At 35.9% G+C, this 25,005-nt stretch overlaps 1 protein-coding gene across 3 annotated transcripts in view; it reads right to left on the bottom strand.

Annotated features, from left to right (window-relative positions):
• Positions 1–3,650: 3,650 nt before the first annotated feature.
• The window catches only part of TUSC3 (tumor suppressor candidate 3), a 162,756-nt gene continuing 141,401 nt past the window's right edge, over positions 3,651–25,005 (bottom strand). For 2 of the 3 annotated variants that reach the window (XM_053578463.1, XM_053578465.1), the window contains 2 exons: positions 22,801–22,891; positions 13,517–13,582 (listed from right to left, as the gene is read on the bottom strand). In XM_053578463.1, the coding sequence (XP_053434438.1) occupies positions 13,564–13,582; positions 22,801–22,891 (110 nt within the window). In that variant the 3' untranslated portion in view covers positions 13,517–13,563. Of the gene's footprint in view, positions 6,480–13,516; positions 13,583–22,800; positions 22,892–25,005 lie in introns of those variants that run through there. The other variant, XM_053578464.1, reaches the window with a different exon arrangement.

The following is a 25,005-nucleotide window of genomic DNA, read 5'->3' as shown; positions in this document are numbered from 1 at the left end:
CCATCTTTTCTCATACCAGTCAGAAAATAAAGCACCCCTACTATCCACCACAAAATGATAGGGGCTAGTCCTTTGGTAATATGTTCAAAAGCTAGTATATGTAGGCAGCTTTAAAATTATACTCGTGTAAGCATTTTAAAAAGTATCTATTCAATTATTTAACCTTTCATGCTGCTGAAATGTTTGGCTTACTTGCATTTCAGCTCCATCTAAGAAAATTTGTTTTCATGTTAAATTCTTCAGTTGTCACTGCTTTATATGATCTTATTTTAATTAGAAATATTTTGATGTCTCTAAGTATAATGCATGTTGAAAGAAGTTATGGATCTTTATAGTCATGTGGAGGCTTATAATGTCTAACTAGGATGAAATATGAAATGTTCTAAGACATATAAGCATTTCAATGTAATACTTTAGTTTCTTCTCTGGAAAAGAAAAATCAAATATTGCTACCAAAGTGTATTGCCTGAAAGAGAAATCTTATTCAAATAAAAAAAAAAAAAAAAAAAGCACATGATGAGCAATTTCAAATGAGGGTATTGTTCCCTTGCTGCACTGGACATCATGACCAAAGAAGGTAAACTTTGAGACGAGAGGAGTGGACATCAACACCACTCTTATTCTTTTTTTTTTTCTTTTATTTATTTTTTATTAAATCATAACTGTATACATTGATATGATCATGGGGCATCATACACTCGCTTCATAGACCATTTGCCACTCTTATTCTTGTATTTAATTGTTGTTATCTTCTCCCAGCCAACATTACCATAAATTGTTTGTATGAACATGTGTTTAAGTGAAAACTGGTTTTACCCAGCAATTATCGCAAGTGATGTAGTACATAAAATAATTGCATGTGCCTCTTCATTTTTGTTTTTTATATTTAGTGCTGGAATGACCACTGTGCATGAGTGCAATTAGCAATCTTCTGCTACAGTTAGCCCAATCCTGAGTACTTGATTACACAAATAGCTTTTCTTTTGAGAGGATATGCTTCATTTGAGTAACCTAAGAATTTGGTCTTTTATTTGATCGGTGTTTCTCAGATCACAGATGGATTATATGACCAGTAAGGATGTATTTCTGGGCAAAATAAATAAATAACAAAAAAAGGAAAGTGATGAACTCTATGTTTATTGAATAGATATAATAATAGTCATGCACTACAAGAGGAAAAATTGTATTTTCCTTGGTTTACAAATAAAGGAAACACCATTTACAAGGCTGTCTTCTCACTCTTCTCATTCTGGGAGCTACCCAAGCTTTAATCACTGTGGCTGCAGCGAAACCAACCTGCCTCTTGCCAGGCATCATTATTTCCCTTCTTCACCTCCTCAGTGTCTGCAGATGTCCTGGTTGTCTGCTTAAGGCTCCGGCTTTGTAAACTTCACTATTCCTTTAAACATGCGAGGCATAGTTACAGGCCCATCTTTACTTGCACTGTTTGCACATCCTGGTATGAGCATTTGGGCTGTGTCTCGCATGTTCCTCTGCTCACTGGCCAGTTCCAAAGCCACGTCCATAATTTTAGGTCTTTATTACAGCAATATCCCACTACCAGCATCCTAACAAGAACACTTAAAAATACAAGTATAGATGGCACGTTCCTTTAACTGACTGAAGCCATCTATAAAAAAACCCACAGCTAATATCATACTGAATAGAATGAAACTGAAAGCTTTTCCACTTAGAACGGGAACCAGACAAGGCTGTCCTCTATCGCCACTACTATTCAACATGGTGCTGGAAGTTCTAGCCAACACAATCAGGCAAGAGAGGAAATAAAGGGCATCCAAATGGGGGCAGAGGAAGTCAAACTCTATTTGCTGATGATATGATCTTATACTAAGAGAACCCCTAACAAGACTCCTGGAAGTGAGTGGAAGAGTCCACTCTACACTATCTTTAGTGTACCACTAAACATACAGCAATGTCTCAGGATATAAAATCAATGTCCACAAATCAGTAGCTTTTGTATACGCCAATCACAGCCAAGGTGAGAGGCTAATCCCTTCACAGTAGCTTCCAAAAAAATGAAATACGTAAAAATATACATAACAAAAACAGGTAAAGGGCTTCTACAAAGAAAACTGCAAAACCCTAAGAAAAGAAATAGGAGAAGATATTAACGAATGGAAGAACATACCCATGCTCATGGCTGGGAAGAATCAACATTGTTAAAATTTCTATACTTTCCAAAGCAATCTATAGGTTCAATGCTATCTCCATTTAAAATACCATCATCAAACTTCCAAGATTTGGAAAAAATAATTCTTCATTTTGTGTGGAGCCAGAAGTAACCCCACATAGCCAAGGCAATTCTTAGTAATAAAAAGAAATCTGGGGTATCACCTTACTAGACTTTCAGCCATACTACAAGGCCACGGTGATTAAAACAATATGGTAATGGCACAAAAATAGAGACAATCACACTTGGAACTGATAGAAAACCATGAGAAGAAACTAACATCTTACATCCAGCCAACTTTTGAAAAACCAAACAAGAACATACACTGCGGAAAAGAATCCCTATTCAATAAATGGTGCTGAAGAACTGGACAACCACATGTAAAAGACTGAAACTGGTCCCACACCTGTCACCACTTAGAAAAACTGACTGAATGTGGATAAAAGGTTTAAATATAAGGTACAAAACAATAATCATCACAGAAAGTGTGGGGAAAATCCTTGAAGATATGGGCTTGGGGAAAGTTTTTATGAAGAAGACTTCTGTGGCAATGACAACTATAAAAAAAAAAAAAAAGGGACTTAAACTGAAAAGCTTCTGTACAGCTAAGGAAACAACCAGCAAAGCAAACAGACAACCTTCAGAATGGGAAAACATATTTGCATATTATGAATCAGACAAAACCTTGATTACTCGGATCTACAGCAGTGGTTCTCAACCTTCCTGATGCCGCGGCCCTTTAATACAGTTCCTGGGGGTCATGACCCACAGGTTGAGACCCGCTGATCTATAGAGAACTCAAATTAACCAAAAAAGAGCAAACAATCTCATATATCACTGGGCAAGAGACAAGAAAAACTTCTCTAAAGAAGACAGATGAATGGCTAACAAACAGAAGAAAACATGCTCATCATCCCTAATCATCAGAGAAATGCAAATCAAGCCCATTCTGAGATATCACCTAGCCCCAGTTAGACTGGCCCACATCACAAAATCTCAAAGCTGCAGATGCTGCGCAGACGCGGAGAGACGGTAACACTTACGCTGCTAGCAGGACTACAAACTAACACAACCCTTTTCGAAGGAAGTCTGGAGAATCCGCAAAGGACTCAAATTAGACCTCTCATTTGATCCTGCAATCCCATTACTAGGCATCTACCCAGAAAAGAAAAACAAAAAACACTTTTATCATAAGTATATTTGCACTAGACTGTTCATTGAAGCTCAATTTACAATCACCAAAATATGGAAACAGCCTAAATGCCCAAGAATGGATTAGTAAGCTGTGGTATATGTATACCATGGAATACTATTCAGCCACTAAAAAAGATGGAGACTTTACATCTTTTGTATTAACCTCAATGGAGGTATTCCTCAATGGAGGCATTCTTCTAAGTAAAGCATCACCAGACTGGAGAAGAATCTAATGTAGTCTATTCTAATATGAAGGCAGTAGATGAGCTAATACAAGGGGGGTGGGGGTGGATAGGGGAATGAGCAAGTGGGGAGAGGGGAGGAGGGAAAGGAATGAGGGGGTCACGCTGTGTGGCACACCTCTTGGGGCAGGACACAATTATAAAAGGGACATTGTATGACAAATGTGATCAGTGTAACCTAATTCTTTGTACCCTCAATGAACCCCAAACAATAAAAAAAAAAAAAATTAAGAATTAAAAAAATATCCCCAAACAAATCTTTTGCGTCTAGATGCTCTAGCTGGTATGTTTGCCCCTGTCACCAGTCCTTAAAACACAATGTTTAATGTCATTCATTGAAAATAATGATATGTCATGCCTCATTTAGAAAAATCAGGTACCCTTATGGAGGTTCTTGTAACACCAAGAAAAACACTATTCAAGCTCTCTGGCACAGCAAGCTCTAATCTCCCCAAATCACCATGCCCACTGAATTGTAATGACAAAGGGTATTATTTTATGGGTAATAAAACATTACAGTAAGCACAGAACACAGTTGGGAATATCTTATGCAAGGAACAGTGAGCAAAATGCAACAAGACGTTATTATCAGACGTTATTATAAATCGAAACTCCTTTGATGGAACTTTGTTAGGATTTTTCTCTCCAATTTAGAAGAGTACTTTTTAAAATTCTAACAGGAAATTTTTAAACATCATTTTTATGAGAGTTTACAACACAGTGATTCTGGTAAAACGACACTGGAGCGATAAAGCACACCAGATACCAATTCTGTTTAGCAAAGGTAAATACATTGTGTTTTCACACATACGACGCTCTGTAAGCAAACTGTATTTGAACTAGTCTTTGTAGTTTCGTTTTCTATAGCATTTTCCAGTCAACAATGTATTACTTTGACAAGAGTTTATTTCCCTCAAATTCACCTCCCTAAGCGACTGTCTATAGAGAAGCCAAAGCCCTTTAAATTATAAAATTCTAAATAACATATTTTTAATTATTGGACTTATTTTAAATGTTCAGAGGAAAGTACACAACATAGGCTAGAACACTAACATGGTTTAGGAATAAAGAACTCCTTATTTAATTTTATTGTCATTAAACCCTATTAATTTTACAGAGAGAACCTGTGTTTCGTCATTATCATTTAATCAACTGCATCCCACCTGGAGATAATTTTGAGATTTAAGAGGACAAGCAAAAGTTAGTTGTAATAAATATTTATTATTATTTTTTTAAATTTGGCCTTAAACTCCATTCAGAACTTCAGAGAACATAAAAAATATGCACCAGATTAAGAATTACAGTTCACGCAGGGATAGGCATTGATCAAAGTCAGCTACTTCTTTTCCTTAAAGGCCATTCCAATACCAAGTTTATTGACCTACGGATAGGAACTAGGGAAATCAATGCCATTTTTAATAATATATTTTAGAGTGTGTGATAAACTTAATTAATATAGGTCTAAATTATTATGTAATTTTCACCAAAATTACCATGTTTTGAGAAGATAGCTTTCATCCTGCTAGCATATTCCCCTGGACTTGATAAGCATGTCCTGGTGAGCTTTTGTATTTCTCATTCTTCATTGAAATTCATAGATACAAAATAAGTAAACTCTGTGGATGTACATCCGGTTCCCATTTGAGACTATAGGGCTGAGACTTCCAATGAACAAAAGGCTCCATGGTCTAATAATCAGATCTTAATGCAAATTAGATAATATGTCTTAAAAAAGAGAAAGTAAACATTTATTGAACTAACTAAAGAACTCCTTTCTTAAATCCACCTTTGGGTAGTTCCACAGAACATAAACATTCAGGCTTAAGAGTCTGATAGCCTAGATAGGAGCTCCATTTTTTAAAATCATTTTTGGCTTTCAGCTTCCATTACTTTAACAAGCCAGAAACAAAACTTACTTCCTGTCTAACTTACAAAGATGAGGAAGAAATAATGTATGTCAAAGTGCTTTACAAACTAAAATAGAATACAAACATAATACGTTTAAACTTCCTGTATCTGGTTCTCAAAAAAGCTTCACTGAGTTACTCACTCATCCCAGGACTACTAACCTTTTATCTAGATTCGGAAAATGAGCTTTTGATGCAAGCAGCTTTCATGAAACACAAAAGGGAACTGGCCACAGTGGGTTTGGTTGGCTCTTGTAAGTCTAGACTCCTAGATGACACTTTTAAAGTTAGAGAAGTATTAATGCCTAGGAGTGGTGTGTTGTTTCCATTGCCTGATTCCTTTGAGGAAAGTTGATTTCGTGAATGTGTGGTTTAGATTTAAATCTCAGGAGGAAGCTCCTTTTCCCAGGTGAGGCACCTGAGCTGCAGGCATCATTCAGCAGGTCCCTGTTTTGTGCCTTTATATAGTTATGATTAATAAGAACAACACACTATTTGAACAATGCATGTCTTTATAACCGCAACTGCAGTGCACACGACATATTTTCATGCATATGATCTATCCCAGCATGATACTAAGCATTCTTTAACATAGATTCCTTTTACCAACACTGTGCTTTCCTTTACTAATGAGTAAATGGTTCTAAAACGTGAGTTCATAATTACACTGTCATTTATTTCAATCCTGTGGCATACACTGAATCATATAATAGGCTTAAAAACACTTCAATTGTCTCCTTTGTAGATAGGAAATGTTACCATCATTTCTATAAATTAAATTTACTAAGAAAATCCACACTTAAAAAAATACAAAGAATAAGCTAGCGATCACAATGAGCAAAGAAATAAACTTGAGAATTCAAAATAACAATGTCAGGAACGGTTTATCTTCACAGTAAGCATTCACTTTATGCAAATCCCACTTGACTTCATTTAATTAAAAAGCTGAAAAAGAAAGAAAATGATGTGTTGAACATAAGGAAATATAACATACTTTTTTATTGTTTTAAATTAATATACGTAAATAACATTAAAATGCTGTAATTATATTAAGTCAAGTAATTGTAATTTTTGTTATCAAGCAAAATTTTAAAAGTTAGTTCCTGTAACAGGGTCAGGCTTATGGTGAGAATAGGGTGCTGGGCAAGAAAAGACGCTGACAACTTGAATTTTTGGTTGTTTAAATGTATGTAAATATCTCATTGTTGGAGCAATAGGTGGTCAGAGCAGTAGTTAAATCAGCATTTAAGTGGCGCTGTAGGGTAAACAGGGGAATGAGTTGGGAACAAATACACGAAGGGGGTCATTTGAAAATCCTACAAAGAATATTTTCTCATCAATCTATAATTCATTTACTTACATAAAAAAGTTATTTCAACACTTTGTCTTTTGTTAATATACTTTACAATTTCATTACATTGAACAGCCAAAAAGAATATATACATAAATCAATGGTCATCAAATTCTGCTGAAGCAAATTCTGCACAAGCAAATGCAAAATACCAAGAAATAAAAGCAAAAGGCAACTATGTCAGGTTTTTTAAATTCCCTAAGGTTTAATTTATAAGCAGAAATTAAATTTTGTGAAATAAGGCAATTTAAGCAACATTTATAAGCTTTTATTTGTTCCTTTCTACCAATATGTGGCTATGTGGCGTGTTCTTTTAAAGTCTCGACAAAATAAAACAACTTTGCAAGACCACCAGTGACTAACTTGTTTTTAATTAAATATTAAAGCTAAATTGAAATTTATAGTGAATGGAGCTAAAAAACCATGTAGTTGGAAGGACTAGTCGAACAGTCTGTTCATTCATGCGGATCTCAGAATATCCTAGGCGTGCTCTGCTGTGTTTTTCTAAACCTCGGTCCCCTCATTAGAGGAAGAGCGGTTGTGTTGCGCGACCTCCCAAGTTCTTTCCAGTGCTGAGGTCTCAGGATTCTACTGACACTATGTGCTAAAAGTGAATAGGTATTTTAAAATAGATGCTAAAATACATATTTTAAAATAAGTAACATTCTATCATAAAATGTCATATAAAATACGTATTAAAATGTAAACAGTGACGCAATATAAAGTAGAATAACTTCTATGTGTATCTGTTTCTGAGGAATTGTTAAATGAAAAGATAGAAATTGTGGTGATATTAGGACGCGGACACTGCTTGTGTTTTTCAAGATAAGATATGAGTGACAGTTACAAGGGGAACTCTCTTCAGGAGGAAAAATGTCAGCCGTGAACCTCATCACAGCAGTAAGCTGCAGTTGCTTTTCAATCCAATAATCCTTAAAACCAGTGCTGGCAAAGCAGGCCAGATACGTCACTCACAGACTAACTCCTTGGCATTTTCTGCCCACAATTATAAGCCTGCCCTGAAGATCAAGCTAAATGAAGAATGAGCGGTAATGAAAAAAGAAAACTTGATCATAAAATATTTTAAAATGGAATGAGAGGTGGAAAAATTAAAACTTGAAACTTCAGATTTGTAGGCTTTTTTGTTTTGTTTTGTTTTGTTTCATTTTTGAAAGACTGATTGAAAAATTTCAAGCTTTGGGGGCACAAAAGGTAACATTCATTATTGCTGAAGATACTGCTACTGTCAATGTACAAATAGTAATATAACTCTTTATGATATTTTTATTCCCCTTAACTTTTTAGAGCTAGAAAGGCTTAAAAGGATCTGTGATATTGGCATGTTGTTACATTCACGGAGTAAAAGGACTGATGAGTATACTCTGAACATAAAAATATTCTTTTTTTTTTTTTTTGCACTTTTTGGCTAGGGCCAAGTTTGAACCCACCATCTCCAGTATATGCCCTGCTCCTTGAGCCACAGGTGCCACCCAATAAAAATAGATTTTTTTTTTTCAGTTTTTGGCCGAGGCTGGGTTTGAACCCACCACCTCCGGCATATGGGGCCAGCGCCCTACTCCTTGAGCCACAGGCACCGCATAGATTCTTAATCCTTAGTTACTATATTGTCACTCACTCTGGCAAGGGTGTCCCACCTGTGGCCAGCAAGTTGCATGCAGATTACTTCAGGCCTATTTTGTTTATCTGTGGTGTCAGATATCACAAAATGACGTATTAATCTTTTTTTCTGCTTATCAGCTTTTGCTAGTGTTTGTGTATTTAATTTGTAGCCCATGACAACTCTCCTTCTTCCAATATGTGAAAGAGAAAAAAAAGGATGGACACTCTTGCTAGGGTTTTCCAAACTGAAATACTTAGTAATTATTTTGAAAATCTGTTATAGCAATCATTTGGTTGTACCTCATTATTTTTTATTTTTTTATTATTAAATCAGAGCTGTGTACATTAATGCAATCAGGAGGCACCATACACTGGTTTTATAAACAGTCTGACACAATTTCATCACACTGGTTAACATAGCCTTCCTGGCATTTTCTTAGTTATTGTATTAAGACAATTATATTCTAGTGCCCATCGATCCATGAATGGATTAATAAATTGGTGGGTTGTACCTCATTATTAACTGACAAATATTTAATCTTGAACTGATCATTCTATTAACTGTCCCACAATGAAAGATAGATCTAACTTCCTATTCTCTTATATTCAAAACAATCCTTCCCATTAATAAAAGAATTATACAGAAGTTTCTATAAGAATTTGTTCAAGGCATTAGAAAGACTGGAAGCACCAAGAGCTGTGTTAACATGTTTCTTAGTCAAGTATGAACTGTTATTCCCTAGGTAATCATTATTTCAGGTCTGACTTTTATTTTAATTAAATACATACTAAATGTCCAAGGTATGTTTAAATGTAAATGTTTATATTGACATTATCACTCAAGGGATTACTCTCGCGTTTCTATCAATGTCTGACAGGTATCTTTTTCTCTTTCCACATTTCCTGTCTAATAATTTTGATGTACAATCTAACAAAATGAGTTTTTATAGCTTTATGGTTCCAACAGTGCTTGGATGTTATTCTTCCTAATAATGCCTATCATAACAATATATAAATGCTTTTGCATCTTAAAAAACACTGTTAAGAAAAGTGAAAACAATACATTCTTCTTATTTGTGCTTTTCAGTGATGCAGTTTATTTTCTGAGAAAGCAAGAAGCTGCCTTGATACCACCTTCAACGTCTCTCTGGACGTCACTCTGTGTCACGGATGAATCTCACTACTGTTGGCGGCAGTCTGCATGTGTGCTAATTACCACGGCCGGCGTGTTCTCAGGTGAACACGTGCACGGTTAACTTTAACTAAAGCAAGCAATACAAGATGGAAGCCAATTTCCAAAAGTAGGGAGTTTTACGTAAGGCCAAGACCAGCACAAATGTGCCCCCAAAGCTTCTTTTCCTCTAGCCTACAGGATGCAAGCAGTCCCTTCTAGTCTGTACTACACACAACTTGACTGCAGCTTAAAGCCTATGAGGAATGCAGAGAGACACTGTATAGAAACAGGTGGGATGAAATCTCAAACCATTTCTCTCTTTAAGACTGACTCCTCATTATTCCCTTAAAACTAACAAACATCCAGAACTTACAGAAAAATGCTGTCCTTGATTTATTGAGGATAATATTCCAAAATGTCATTGGCAAGTTTATGATTGAAATTTCAAATGTAGGTTTTTCTGGAGAAACATGACTCAAAGTGTTAGCTGCTGTCTCAAATTCAGTCCCAAAGAAGGTCAGTTGGAATAAGCATTCCACAAAGATCTACTGACCATCTGTTTTGTAAGAATATTGTGTTGCAGGAAATGGAATGATTCCGAGTCACAGCCCTTATTTTATCTAAAGAAAGGAAAGACTTGGGTGCAATTAAGTATAACATGGTGATATACTTGACATAATGGTGATTCAAATTGTTATAGGAATTCAAAAACAAATGAAGCAAAACTCTAATTTTGATAGTAAGTGAAGTGAAGAGATAGCAGCCTGGACTACATACAGGAGGCGCCAAAGCATGAACATGTGTTCAGTGTGCACAAACCAGGCACCGTTGCACTTTCTGTAACCAGCCAGAGGTAAACATTTCAAACTTTGTGAGCCATAGGTCTTTGCTGAAACTACTCAACTAAATGCTGCAGTGCAAAAATAGCCATAGATGATATAAAAATACATGTTGTGTTGCAAGAAAACTTTATTAAGACACTGAAATTGGAATTTCATATAATTTTCATGTCACAAAATATCATGCTTTGTTTTTTTTTTCAATAACTTATAACCATAAAAAATTCTTAATTTGTGAGGTATGCCAAAATAGGCAGCAATTGCTAAAATGTGCACTAAACCACCAGGTACACTAAAGGCTGTCCAGGAGGAAAGATAGATGGAATAAAATTTAAAACACATTTTGCAGTGATTCATACAATGATAGTTTTATAAAAACAATAAAATCATATATATTATAGAATAAAGGCATTGAAATATGCCCAAGATGTAGGAAACAAGCAGCTTACAAAATATGTTTCATTTAATCATTGTCCATATCCAAAATAGTATTTATCATCTAAACTGCTGGCACTGATAATCTGGGTGTTGGGATTATGAAGGAATTTTATTTCCTTCATTTTCCTTATCTGCATCGTTCAGAAGAAACATACACATATTCAGTGTTTTCTTTTTGTTAGCTCTTAATAGATTTTGATGAGGAAGCAACACAGTCAGTGTTATCTTAAAGTAATTCTGGCATTATCCTAGAATAAGTGAAGACAGTGACTAGATACTCGGAGATAAATTAGGAGGCTAGGTGGTAGTCTGGAAAAGATACGGTGGACTTAAAACAGCAACTATGGCAACAGGAAAGTGATGGAAACAAGGATGAGGAAGAACACAAGGTCTCTATCCTGACATTCTGCGAGCATGGCAGTGTCTCGGGGAAAATGGAGCAGAGGGGGATGAACAGGTTTAGAGGCAGAGATGACGCTGGTCTTAGACACGTGAAGGGTGAGCTGTTAATGTGGTACTCAGGTTTGATTCTCGATCTCGGGACAAAGGTCAGGATTTGATAAATACATTAGGGACTAAGAAATAATATAAAAGAAAAAAAAGAAGATATAAGAGTGCCATGTTACAAAACCCAGGGAATAAAGTTTCAAAGAGGGGCTTATCAGCTACAGTGCTTGAGAAGTCACAGGAGGAGAGATCTGGGGTTGGGTCACTGCAGACCAAGGGTCTATTGAAAGCACATTTGTTCCTTTTCCTTTCCTGAGAAATATCTGAATAGGTACCAATCAGTGGTTTGTTGGTTTTATTTAATGTTTTCTTTGTATTTTTGTTTGTTTTCTCTTTTCTTAATTACTCCATCTGTTCCTAATGTTTTAAAAAACAACAATGTACACAGTATTCTTGATATTAATGTGTGCTGTCCAGTTGGGAATTGGTTAAATTCTCTGGTATCTTTGGCTGGACAGAATTTTCTTGTGTACTTAACTGTTTTACCACCTCTTCTCAAACTGGGGAGAGAGGGAGACCTAATGGTTCCACAGTGGCATTCTGTCTCACAGAAATCACTTACGTGGCTAAGAGGCAGCTGCTTAGATTTCACTGTTATCCAAAAAATATGGAGGAGGTAAGAAAGGCCTCACTTCTTCACTAAGCGCAGATAGGTCAGTGAATGAATTTTCACTCCTGTTCCACTGACCTTGTGGTTAATGCATCTCAGTGACTTCACACTTCTGACTTTTTTTACCTTTGCTCTGCATTTCTAAGTGTTCTGTGGAAGTGATAGAAAGAGGTACATATAGATGTTAGGCAGACCTCTTTAACCGTAAGTTCCGGGGGGTCTTTTCTGTGTAATAGGTTGCAAAATCAAGAAAAGTCTTCAAGTCTAGAACAAATATTCTTCTAAAAAGGCCTAAGGAAATTTAGGCCCTTATAAAGAATAGGGCAAGAAATCCTTGGGAGTGGAAAACTTTTTACAGCTATAATCTCACAGGGTTAATGGCTGTCAAGAGACACACTTACAGTTGAGTGTTGATAACATGACTAATAATAACAACAAGGAATGGTCAGAAACATGGGCAGCATGTCTGGGGGGAAAGAGCAATAAAGCTACTATGCGAAGGGACCGATGAAGACCAAAAAGTTCATGGGTACCGTAAGGAGCTTCTGACTCCTTTGCTGATTTCGGAGGGTTGAAATGGCATGAGGGAAATAACCTTCTAGAGCTATAGTTTGATGTGTATGTGGCTCACACCCTGTGTTCCTGGGCTGACAGGGGCAGGATGTATAGTGCCAAAATCAAAAGCTGGATTCTGAATTTTCTACAAAAAATTACTTTCGGTTTATGTGACATATCCTCATATCTATTTCTGAAACGTTTCAATGTTGATTTAAAAAAATACAGCAGAACCTCCAGAGCTGACAGCCTCCCTACACTGCCTGCCTCCTTAAGTGACCTACTTTCCACAGAGGGGACACGCAGCGCAGGCGCCTGTCCTCACAGCAGGCCTTGTTCCTCTGCTGACCCCTCTGTGAGTAGACCAGTTTGTTACAGTCTCTTGGGTGGTCAACTTACAGGGATTCTACTGGAGTTTTGGTAAGTTAGCTGTTAGCTTATATTTTGTTAATTGTGAACATTAAAGTTTATATTATTTGTTAACAGGAAAAGGAACTGACATTTTTGCAAAATTAAATATATTTCCGTCGATTATTTTAGTTTTGCTTTTCCTCCCTAAGTGATAACAAAGAAAAGTTAAAAAAAAAAAGAATTATATTTTATCTGGGGTGGTGGGGCTATGTATGTAAGTAAGTGTCACTATTAAAGATATATACTGAGTTTGTCAAATGGTTAACTCCAAAGGTCAAAATTTATTGGTGGAAATTATATCTGAGCACTTGTCCCTATATGGTAACGTAAAGACTAGGAAATGGACTCTCAGTTACCCTACAATTTATAAAAGAGTAGTTCACTATAATTGCTTTACATAATATTGTAAGATAAATATTATGACCCTTATTTGAAAGCTGAGGGAAACTGAGGCTCAGAGAAGATTAAAAGACTTGCCTGAGGTTACAGAGTTTTTTAAGTGCCACGGTCCAAATCACATCTTCTCACTCAAAGTCCAGATCACTTTCCAATACACCACAATGAAATACAACAATATGGGGGAAAAAATCCTTAAGATTCAATTTCCATTTGTACATATTATTACAAGATTTATCACTGCATTCTTCATCTGGATAAAGACAGGAGATAGACAATGGTGCCTTTATAACACTGAAGCTTTTCTCCAATTCATCACTAAATTTCGGACCTTTGTAAGTCATTCTTCAAAGCTGGGATTCAGTACGAGAAAGGCAATACCAGGGAAACTCTTTGTCAATCGTGTGTTGTGGCCTGATCCCCAGGCTATTTTTATATTTTGCTATTTGTACAGCTTAAGATTATTTTTATTTTCCCTATGGGGAAAGGTGCACATCTAAGAGGTAGCAATGAATGTGATATTGCTGTACGCTGTATGCATACACTGGGGTATTTTTGCTTTGTTTTGCTTACCTACTATCAAACTTTTCTCAAAATTTATGTAAATGCCTTTCATTTCTAGCTATTATTCTGTACTTTTCTTTATTAAATGTCATTCTATTTTCTTGTTATTCATCGTCTCTCAAAATCCAAGGCTGTCTGAACTGTATTTTTCATAAGACAATGGAAGGCACTTTCTGTGTCCGTTGTAAGCTTAATTAACGTGCATTCTGTTTGCTTGACACCTGCCGCCTTTAGTTAGTCTTTAGAAACAACGTGACAACTCCAGGGAGTATCATTTGATGGAAACTGCAGCTCTGGGACTGTGCAATGTGGCGGATCAGTACTCTTCCCTATATTTCTATTTTAATGGTTCCTGCTCCATTTAAGGAAAATAGATAAGGAATAATGTTTAAATAAACAGATTCAATTAACAGGTATATAATGAGCACCTACTGTGTGCATAGCACTTTGGAGATATAAAAAAGGTATTTGTCATGGACACAAATACTTAACAACTTTCTAGAAGGAAAAGGACTCAAACACATGAAACAGATGTGTATGAACGAATACTTAACGGAAAATGCAATGCGGTAGAATACTATGGAATAATCAAGTGCTAAATGGCTAGGCCAGGTGAAGAGAAAGAGGTGAAGTCTTTTTTGAGAACCTATACATTTCAGGGACTACATAATGATTATATAATTTATCTTCATAAAGTTAAAGTTTACAAAAGAAGAAACAGTCTTAACAAACTTAAATATACTTTTAGGAGACACAGAAATAAGAGACAAATCTAGCAACTAAGTCTGTCCTCAGCCCCATAAAAACACTATTTTAGTGGTGAAGAAAAATGAGACTCAGAAATTAAGTAACTAATTCCAAGGTCCAAAGTTAATGAATAAAGAATCCAAAATTCAAACCCAGATCTGTCTAAAATGCAAAACCAGAACTCTTAGCTAAAGTACAAAATTAAACCCCACACCTGAACTTGTAATCATTGTTATTTTTCCATTATACCACACTGCCTCTCGGAGACAATTTTATAAATAGTTGGGAATAATAGTGATACAATTAACATAAATGTCTCATTTTATTTTCTTATTAAAACAGAAGTCTTTTGAAGAAAATTTTGCCAGTCTGAAGTACCAGTGGAAAACACGGAGAAGACGGTTGTGTATCTTTACAAGCACACGGCTTTTCTTAGAAAATGGGGCAAGCATAAAAGTTAATTTTTATTTAATATAAAAAATGAATTCAGTGCTACCACATAATAATATTTCCCCTTCTTCTGAACTATGGCTCAGATGTTAATTAGATCAAATTCATAATAATCCCAATATTTTATGGGTAGTTTCAAGGGACTCAGGAACCTAATATAGTTCATCAAAAGGTTCAGGGAAAATCTGTTCTTTGCTTAACTAAATTATGCAAATATAAAACAAAGCTACTTAATCTTGAGTGTAAAGAAAAACCCTATTTAGAAAAAAGTAGATTAAATATAAATGAGTTTAAAATATTTATATCAGAATTAATGATGATAATAATTAGCATCATTTATTGAATAATACTATGTACCAGGCAAATTGCTAACTGATTACATGGAGTCTCTCATGTAATCTTTACAATAATTGAATGAGGCCTGAATAATCATCTCCATTTGCAAATGAGAAAACCTAAGTTAAGAAAAGGTAAGTTTGGGGGGTCATGGTGTGTGACACACCTTTTGGGGGCAGGACACAATTATAAGGGGGACTTTATCTAACAAATGCAATCAATGTAACCTAATTCTTTGTATCCTCAATGAATCCCCAACAATTAAAAAAACAAAAAAAAAAGAAAAGAAAAAAAGGTAAGTTACTTGCCTAAGATCACACAGATTGTAGATTCCAATTAGGGAAGTTAGCTTATTGAAACTTAAAAGACAATCTGAGAGAATTTAGCAGTGGCATAAAATAGATTCATACCACAGAATATATCACTAAAAGTTGGAAAAGAATTAAGGAATTAGGAAAAACATTTATAGTAGATTTTTATCCCTTTAGCAGGCGTATATATATATATATATATCAACAAAGAAAACAGCAATTTTGAAGCACTGAGAAAATATGATGAAGGGCATTTAAGATTAAAATAAAAATGAATGAAAAACAGGATCACTCTATATAGAAGAAATTAAGGTTTGTAGATTAAATAATACTCAAAATCATGCAGAAAGAAAAATGTTACAGACACAGTTCTGTGTATAAAGAAAATCGTGGTGGGGCGGCGCCTGTGGCTCAGTCGGTAAGGCGCCGGCCCCATATACCGAGGGTGGCGGGTTCAAACCCGGCCCCGGCTGAACTGCAACCAAAAAATAGCCGGGCGTTGTGGCGGGCGCCTGTAGTCCCAGCTACTTGGGAGGCTGAGGCAAGAGAATCACTTAAGCCCAGGAGTTGGAGGTTGCTGTGGGCTGTGTGAGGCCATGGCACTCTACCGAGGGCCATAAAGTGAGACTCTGCCTCTACAAAAAAAAAAAAGAAAAAGAAAATCGTGGCTGTAGTTTTGTACATTCATCATACAGAAGGACATAAAAGGCAGAGACATAACTCCCAACTAAGGACTTTGGTGCCTAAAGCCTGTGACTAAAGGTGGTTTTTTAAAAGTAGTAGATGGTCTTATGTTCAAATGTGCATTTTCACTAAGGGATATCTTGAGTCTTATCTCAAGTACAGGTATTATTTGAAGTACGTAGAAGTAGGAGGTTTTCCCACAAGCTACTGTGAAGAAAAATGTACATCTGTCCTTGCATCTTATCTCTTTAAATATGTAACATGTTAAAATGGGGGAAGTCAAGAATATGGTTTTGATAAACTACTCTTCTCCTCTCTTAGAAGCCTACTGATATGTTCTCTGTCATGAATGGCGGAATTGGTTTAGCTCTTTGTCCTACGGTTTATGATTTTACTATCGTAAGGGCTAACTCTTTGAAAACAGAAATCTAGAAATGTCTTTTCAGAAGTAGTCTAGGCCAGGAAATGCATTCTGGAATACGGTTTGGTGTTTTCCTCCTGGAATGATGGCTTCCTGTACCTCATTCTCTCATTCCCTACAAACTGCCTTTATCTGGTATAAGCAATTTTTAAAATAATGTAATATAATGCTGGTACTACAGATAAATGCTTCTGGGATTACAAAATACTTCTTAACAAGGTGGTGCTATGTTCATAATTGACCAAGCTTCTCTTGTAGGGTAATTCAACACAAATTTTTTTTTTTTTTCCTTTTAAATCAATACCTTACCTTTCAATTAGTCTCAGAATTCTTTTTTCTTTTTTCATTTATTCTTTCTCTCCTACTTTTGCCATCACTCATCTTTCTGCAGTGATCTAACTAAATAGATTTTTGCAGTTTTTTGGCCTGGGGCTGGGCTTGAGTCTCAAGCAATCCATGGGCCTCCACCTCCCAGACTGCTAGGATTATAGGCATGAGCCACTGCTCCTGGCCAAATCTCTGAACTCTGTCTATCGTCTATTTATTACCAGAATCATTCGCAAGAGTTATTAATACAATTTCTGAGGACCTCCCCCACCCAAAGTTTATTTAGAAAGAAAATGATGCAACAGAACAAAAACAAAACCCAAGGCAATATAGACTATTCCTTAGGTAACTTTTGCACATAGAAGGTTGGACAATTAATGTTCACGAACTCATCCTAGAAAAAGCTCTACACACCTCCCTGCTGAGTATCAGGAAGTATTCCCATAGGAAGCTATGCACCGAGCGCTTAATTCACTCTTCAAAGCACTTTTCCTAGGATAGGTTTGCTAACTTAATTGTCCAACCTTGTATATATGCTGGAATAATAAAAGGAAATGGAGGTTTTGAATTGTTAGAAGTAGGAGGTTTTCCACAGATAGAATTTTTTGTTGTTGTTCATAACGTTCCTCTAAGCTGTCCTTGGCTACTGTAAACACCATGAAGGGAACACCTATTCCATATAAACCTGACAAAGCAACTGAGTATGAACGATCACAAGAAAGGATGCCTATGAGAACCGTAAGGAGTTACGGAAGCCTGATGAGCAATGCTCTGTAAGAAAAGAAGGTAAAAGAAACAGATAAATGGAAGTTCGCAAAAGGGCTGATGAGAAATAGTAGAAGACTTTAATATAACATGGGAAGAGATAATTTGAAGAATTATTTATACAAAAAACTGGATAACTAAGTAAACACAATTCTTATAAGAGAGAAACATTAAAAATCTCAGTAAAGATCTGAAGCGATTAGAAAAGATATTACCAAGAATTAGAAGAAAAATAAAAAAAGGAATCACATCTTCCACTATGTAAACTATAGTGGTTTTCATTCAGTAAAGGATGGATATAAAAATAATTTTGATTTTTATTTAATTAACAAGGTAATTTTGTCAGTGACCCTAAGTTCATCTATTTCATTTCACGTATTTGTACTTGTGAAATTTAACATACAAGGGAAAAATAAGATAAACTGTTGTAACTTCCACTGAAAAGTCATCTCCTTCCTCTAGAACTACTCAAGCTCACAAAGGCATTCAGGAAGATAAAGTCGGATCTGTCGACATTTTCCTTAAATGCTTTGGCAATCAGATTGCTTGCTACTACCCTGCTCACTTCTTTGGTACTTTTGTCTTTTACAGGCCTCTGTCTTTATTTGGTTTCCTTTGAAGAAAACACATGCTTAGTTTATATTCAGTGGACTCTCTGAATAGAACCAAGAAAATTAGACACTTGACAGACATTGACAACACTGAAAAGTGATCATGAAGAAGAGACACCTTCAAGGAATCCATGGGTGGACCACGGCGTATGAGGTGCTCTGGTATAAAAGTCCTCATTAACTGGGATGCCCTACAGTGGACAGCGGAAACGTAACTAATCACGCCTACCTCTCAGAAAAGGAAGTTCACAGATCATACGTCACACTGAGAGTGAAACCGGTAGCACGTGGAAGAGCCAAAGGCACAAAGAAGGCTGTAATTACTGAAGAAGAGCAGTGTAAAAAAATACTCAGTAGTAACAGAAGTAGAAGAATTAGAATCAGGAGAGCAATGAAGGGAGCATGGGTAAGGGGTAACGATCCACAAGGACGAATGACCTATTTCTAAGCCTTTTCCAAATTTAGATGAGATCTAGTTGTGTGTTAGTTAGGTTTAGGAATCGTCCTTGCTTCTCTACATATCTTTATAATAAACTTCTCAGCCTAATTACCTCTTGGCTATTTGAATTTAAAATCACCTAACAGAGCAGCCAAACTCTCTCTGGCTTGTTTAAGTCAGTCTGGTAAATCCACACAACCAACGACAGGGCCCTGTGAAAAGCTGTCGCAGCAGCCACGTCTGCCCTCCAGTTCTCCACACTGCACGCCACAGGTGTTAGCACACCTGGATTCCATGCTAGCCTCTCTTCTGATTCTGTTTCTTGGTAGGTCCTTCTGAAGGGTTTTCATCTAAACTATGTCAATTTCATATCTGTACATATCTCTTTCATGATTTCCATCTCTGCATTCTCACAAGAGACTTCATCTACACTTTCAGCCTTATGAAGCTGCTGAGGGCAAACTCATCCCTTGCTAGGCTGGTGGGGCCTTACAAAGCATGTGGAACTAAAGATTTTATTAAGAAGATCCCACTGGCAATTGTAGCAGCATCAAAAGTAAAAAGATGGGACCTGATCAAGCCTTCTACACAGCTAAGGACACAGTAAACAAATAGAAAACTTTCAGAAAGGGAGAAAATATCTGCATGTTATGAATCTGATAAAGGTCTAGTAACCAGAATCTACAGAGAACTAAAGCAAATCAATAAATAAAGAGAAAATAACCCAACTGATCACTGGGCAAGGGAAATGAATGGAAACTTCTCCCAAGACAGAATGGCCAAACATATGAAAAAAAAATGCTCATTGTCCCTAAGCATCGTAAAAATGCAATTCAAAACCACCTTGAGAAATCACCTAACACTGGGGAGAATGGCCCACATCACAAAGTCCCAAAGCTGCAGATGTTGGGGTGGCTGCAGAGAGAAGGGAATACGTATACACTGTTGGTGGGATTGCAAACTAATACAGCATTTTTGGAAAAAGGTATGCAGAATCCTCAATGAGCTAAAAGAAAAAAAAAAGGTCTTCCATTTGACCCCACAGTTCCATTACTAGGTACCTGTCCAGAAGAAATAAAATCATTTTACCAAAAGGACATCTGCCCTCAAATGTTTATAAGCAGCTCAATTCACAATAGTAAAGATGTGGAACAATCTGAGTGCCCATCAACCCATGAATGGATTAATAAACTCTGGTATATGCAAACCAGGGAATACTATTCAGCCATAAATAAAGGTAAAGACTTCACATCTTTGTATTTACCTGGATGGAACTGAAGAACATTTTCCTTAGTAAAGTATCTCAAGAATGGAAAAACAAGCATCCCATGTGCTCAATACTAATTTGAAATTAGCAGATAAACAACTACAGGCTCATACAGGAGAAAAACACAATTAAATTCAACAAGTGGGAAGGGAGGAGGAGCTCAGTAAGCCCTACCTAACAAAGACAATGTAGGAGTGTCTGGCTCACCTAAGTGAAGGACTCAAGTACAACTCAGACTTTTCCGAACAAATGCAGCAGTGTAACCTAATCCTATGTACCCTTCTATTAATCTTAACAAAAAAAGGTTTGAATGCCACATTCCTACAGAAATTAAACAAGTAGGCATACACTCTGGTTCAGATATGCTTAGTATGTATATCCAGGGTTTGGCCAAGAATATAAATCTTGAAAAGCTTCCCCGGTGATGTATTATGCCTTATCCTTTTTTTTTTTTTTTTAAACAACCCAGAGCATTAAAGAATTATTGTACTAAATAAGTTACCAGTTACTCCTTGGAAAATAGTACAAACTTTTTATTTATTTATTATTATTTGTTTTTGCAGTTTTTGGCCGGGGCTGGGGTTGAACCCACCACCTCCGGCATATGGAGCCGGCGCCCTACTCCTTTCAGCCACAGAAAATGTACAAACTTGAAACTCCTCACATCATAAAAAATTAGAGCTATCAAATACAACATTAAAAGAAACTAGCAGAACTGAACTTCCTTGACTTTTCCTGTTCGTTATCTTGTTCTGTCCGAGAACAATCTAAATAGGGAATGGTATTCTGGTATGATTATGTGCTGTAATATACAAGGAAAGCTGAAATCCGCCCTTTACTTTCCACACTAAACATCAATTTCCTATGTCAACAAAACATAGCTCATGATACCCTGACATAGTTTATCTTCTACAACTCTTCCTCTGACATAATTTAAGTGCTGGATATTTTTAAGTGTTTATGGCACTCTAGATAAAAGACTTGAAATACAGAGTATTTATAGTTTTCTTAATTTACAGATGTCATTATAGAACACATGTATTATCAAATTAAGACAAATTGTACAGAATCATGATTCTCAATCCAGGGGTTAAGGGAAAGAGAAAAATAAATAAATACATCTTTCTGGGTATTATTTAATCTTACTTTAGTTCGTTTTACATCCTCAAAACCAAAACTAGTTAGCCAATTAACATCAAGAGTAAGAAAAAAACGAAGACGGCTGGCCAGTCTCATAACTCCTTGTTTCTCTCAGAGCTTGTGTTTTTAGAAGTCTATTTATGCTGCAGGCAGGGTTTAAGGTAGAAGATCTCACAACTCAAATGTGATAACCACATTTTTTCCCATTCCTTTAGTATATTTTTGATGGATGTGAGAAAAAGAATTGGAAATATGCCTCTATCCATATGAGAAATAGAGGGTGGGGGGGGAAGAGTCTTATTTTTCCATTATAATCCTATGATCAAACCTCCCTTTTATGTGGTTAGTTTTGTCTCCTAAATAAAGCTTTGTCTGTTATCCTGATTTATGCAGAAACATTTTCATAAAATGTTCATTTTGCATACGTTGAAGAGACATAAGGTACGACTGTATTTTATTTTCTGGCAATGCATCACTGGTTCTACTGCCTCAGCAGAGCCTTCAAAATCTCTGAGAAAGGAAATACAGGGTTTTTTTAATGCTTCATAAGAGAAAGACAGGCTAAGCTAAAAGGAGCATTACCTGGAGAGAAGACAAAATAGTCAGTTTCTCAATAAAAGCTGAGAGGAGTAAGTTTAAGAAGTGGGTGTGTGCCTCACTAATACACTGAACAACTACCACCTGGCCCATCCACTGTCACTGTGCTTCAGTGACAGTATAGATGGTAACAAAAGTGTGGTCTGAGAGTGAAGTTTCAACACCATTCTATACCCACTTGTAACAACAGATTGGTGAAAATCTTCCAACATACTCATTATGATGACTTCTGGTGACTAGAGGTCATTTTATCATTTAATTTTCCCCTTTCAAATTGGCTTTTCTTATTCTGAAAAGTGAAAATTTTGCAGAATTCAAAAGATAATACATGTATGAAGTTGAACACGAACATATGAGAAAACAAATTTTGCAAATTAAATCAACACTATGATGATTAGACAAAGAAATTCTGATGACATCCATGAATTTTAAAACTCATTTTCTTAAGTATACGTACATATATAATAAATGTGTCTATAAAATGAAACAATACCCCGCGTGGGAACAAAACATTTGCCTTATATCTCCTCTGCACAGTCCATCACGCTGAATACACAGCGGGTGCTCAAAACCTGCTGAACTGAACTTAAAAATAACACGGCAAATGAGTTACTTTATGTTAGTTCTTACTTATATATTAACCTTCAAAATTCTATTTAATCTACACTAAAAAACAAAAACAGTCACCTCAGTATAAAGACATTACCTGTAAGGATAGCCGTGGTACTTGGAACGAAATACTGAAAGTAGAAAACTGAAGAAGAAGACCACCAGGCCTAATCCCACGAGGCAAATTACTAGAAAGAGACAGAAAATACCATTAGTATCTAAAGCATGCAAATAAAACCCAAAGTTTATATTTTTAAAATGCATTCAATTACATTATACTTACATTTAAGAGTTCATGGCACATACAGACACAACAAACCAGAAAATTCACAATACATACATATTTATTATTTCTGCATTCTTCAATGAAAATGTACTATTTTGGGTATAAAAACAACAAAATTGATCTGTAGAGCTCCTAAAATACTAAAATGCCCCAGAGTAGTCAAAAGAAAGCCTATGATAAACCCCAAACTGGAAGATCAAGCCTGCAGCAGGGGCATCAGCCACATCAGCAGGTGCCCCCGCATTAGGATGTGTTAACAAATACAATGCTACTCTTTTCAAATACCATGCAGTATAAAAGAAATATAAGTTTAGATTACTGGCTAGATTACTGCCTAGTAAAAGCATGGCACTTAGAAGTAGTTGATCCTGGCACACAGAAGGCTAGGAATAAAAGCTGTGATTTTCAAGTGGTGTCCCGCGGCACACTGGTATGTCATGAGATGATCTTAGATGAGCCACAAAAACTTTTAAAGGTCATTAATTAAATTATTTTTGAAGAAGTTCAAAGCACAGTAAACATAGTCTTTTTTTACTCTTTTTTTTGATAAATATAATTTAAGAGTGCCATGGAAGTTTAACTATAGGTTCAAGTGTGCTGTGAGATAAAAAAAGTTGAAAAACACTAAATAAAAACTTAGAGGATAAGAAATAGGGTCTCAGTGAGAGCCAACAGGAGAAAATCCCCCTCAACAGCAGGTAACAGTGTCAAAGTAGTGGTGTTTGTATTACAAAGAACGAGAGGGCACATATTACAGTGGGATACGTGCTGGCCTAGATTTTCAACGTTACTCTGTTCCAGGAAAGCTGACAACAGAAAATTATTTTTTCATTTTATTTTTATTTTTGTTAAGATTTTATTCTAAGCAGATGAGTAATAAAATACATAAGGTATAGATGGTATAATGGTTATTTAATTAAACATGACTTATTGCCTCTGTTGTTTTTTTTTTTTTTTTTGAGACAGAGCCTCAAGCTGTCGCCCTGGGTAGAGTGCTGTGGCAATCACAGCTCCCAGCAACCTCCAACTCCTGGGCTTAAGTGATTCTCTTGTCCCAGCCTCCCAAATAGCTGGGACTGCAGCCTGGCCATTTTTTCGTTGTAGTTGTCATTGTTGTTTGGCAGGCCCAGTCTGGATTTGAACTCGCCAGCTCTGATATATGTGGCTGGCGCCTTAGCTGCTTGAGCTGCAGGTGCCGAGCCGCTTATTGGCCATTATTAATAAAATAATTCTAAATATGTTCACAAAATTTAAATGCTTAAAATATGACCTAATTCAATAAAATGAATAACTACAGTTACGTTTTGGGCAAAAAAATCACTATGTTTAAATAAAATTATCTTTAACTATGTACATTAGTGTTATTTCTTAATAATATCTAAACATCTTTTAAGAATAAAAGATCTGTGCAATGTTTACATTCTTTCATTAGTTTCGAACAATTCTTTTAAAAAGTTAAAAATATCGGGCAGCGCCTGTAGCTCAAAGGAGTAGGGCACTGGCCCCATGTGCTGGAGGTGGCGGGTTCAAACCCAGCCCCGGCCAAAACTGCAAAAAAATAAATAAATAAAATAAAGTTAAAAATATCTGAAATGTTTAACAAAAGACAATAAAAACATTAAAATCAATAAAAAATATGAAAAAAAAGGAAAACCAAACAGATATAATATTGAAATGTGATCTTAAAAAATTTTTCTACCATATAAATGAAACCAGGTTACTTATAATCCTGGAAATCAGGGAATAGATAAGGTTTGATGGCACTGCCAAAATATAGTCTACAAATCTGTCAGTCAGTTTTTATTAAGCTCTGCAGCGTATCAGCCTAAAAGTTTTGAGTATAAATCATGAAACATCATGAGTGTTTTAATAGTATCCAATTGCAGCCTCTGTGACATTTCATCTCAGACAACACTCCATGCAGTTGAACTTAAAATGAATATTGGCAGAAAATACAGCAAAAAAATTCCTGAATATCACAACATGTAAAAGATCTTTTAAAAAATTATTGAATAT

The sequence above is a fragment of the Nycticebus coucang genome, chromosome 24 (assembly GCF_027406575.1).
Source record: "Nycticebus coucang isolate mNycCou1 chromosome 24, mNycCou1.pri, whole genome shotgun sequence".
In the NCBI taxonomy this organism is placed as follows: Eukaryota; Metazoa; Chordata; class Mammalia; order Primates; family Lorisidae; genus Nycticebus; species Nycticebus coucang.
Note: the sequence above shows the minus strand (reverse complement) of the source record. Positions and strands in the feature narration are given on the sequence as shown.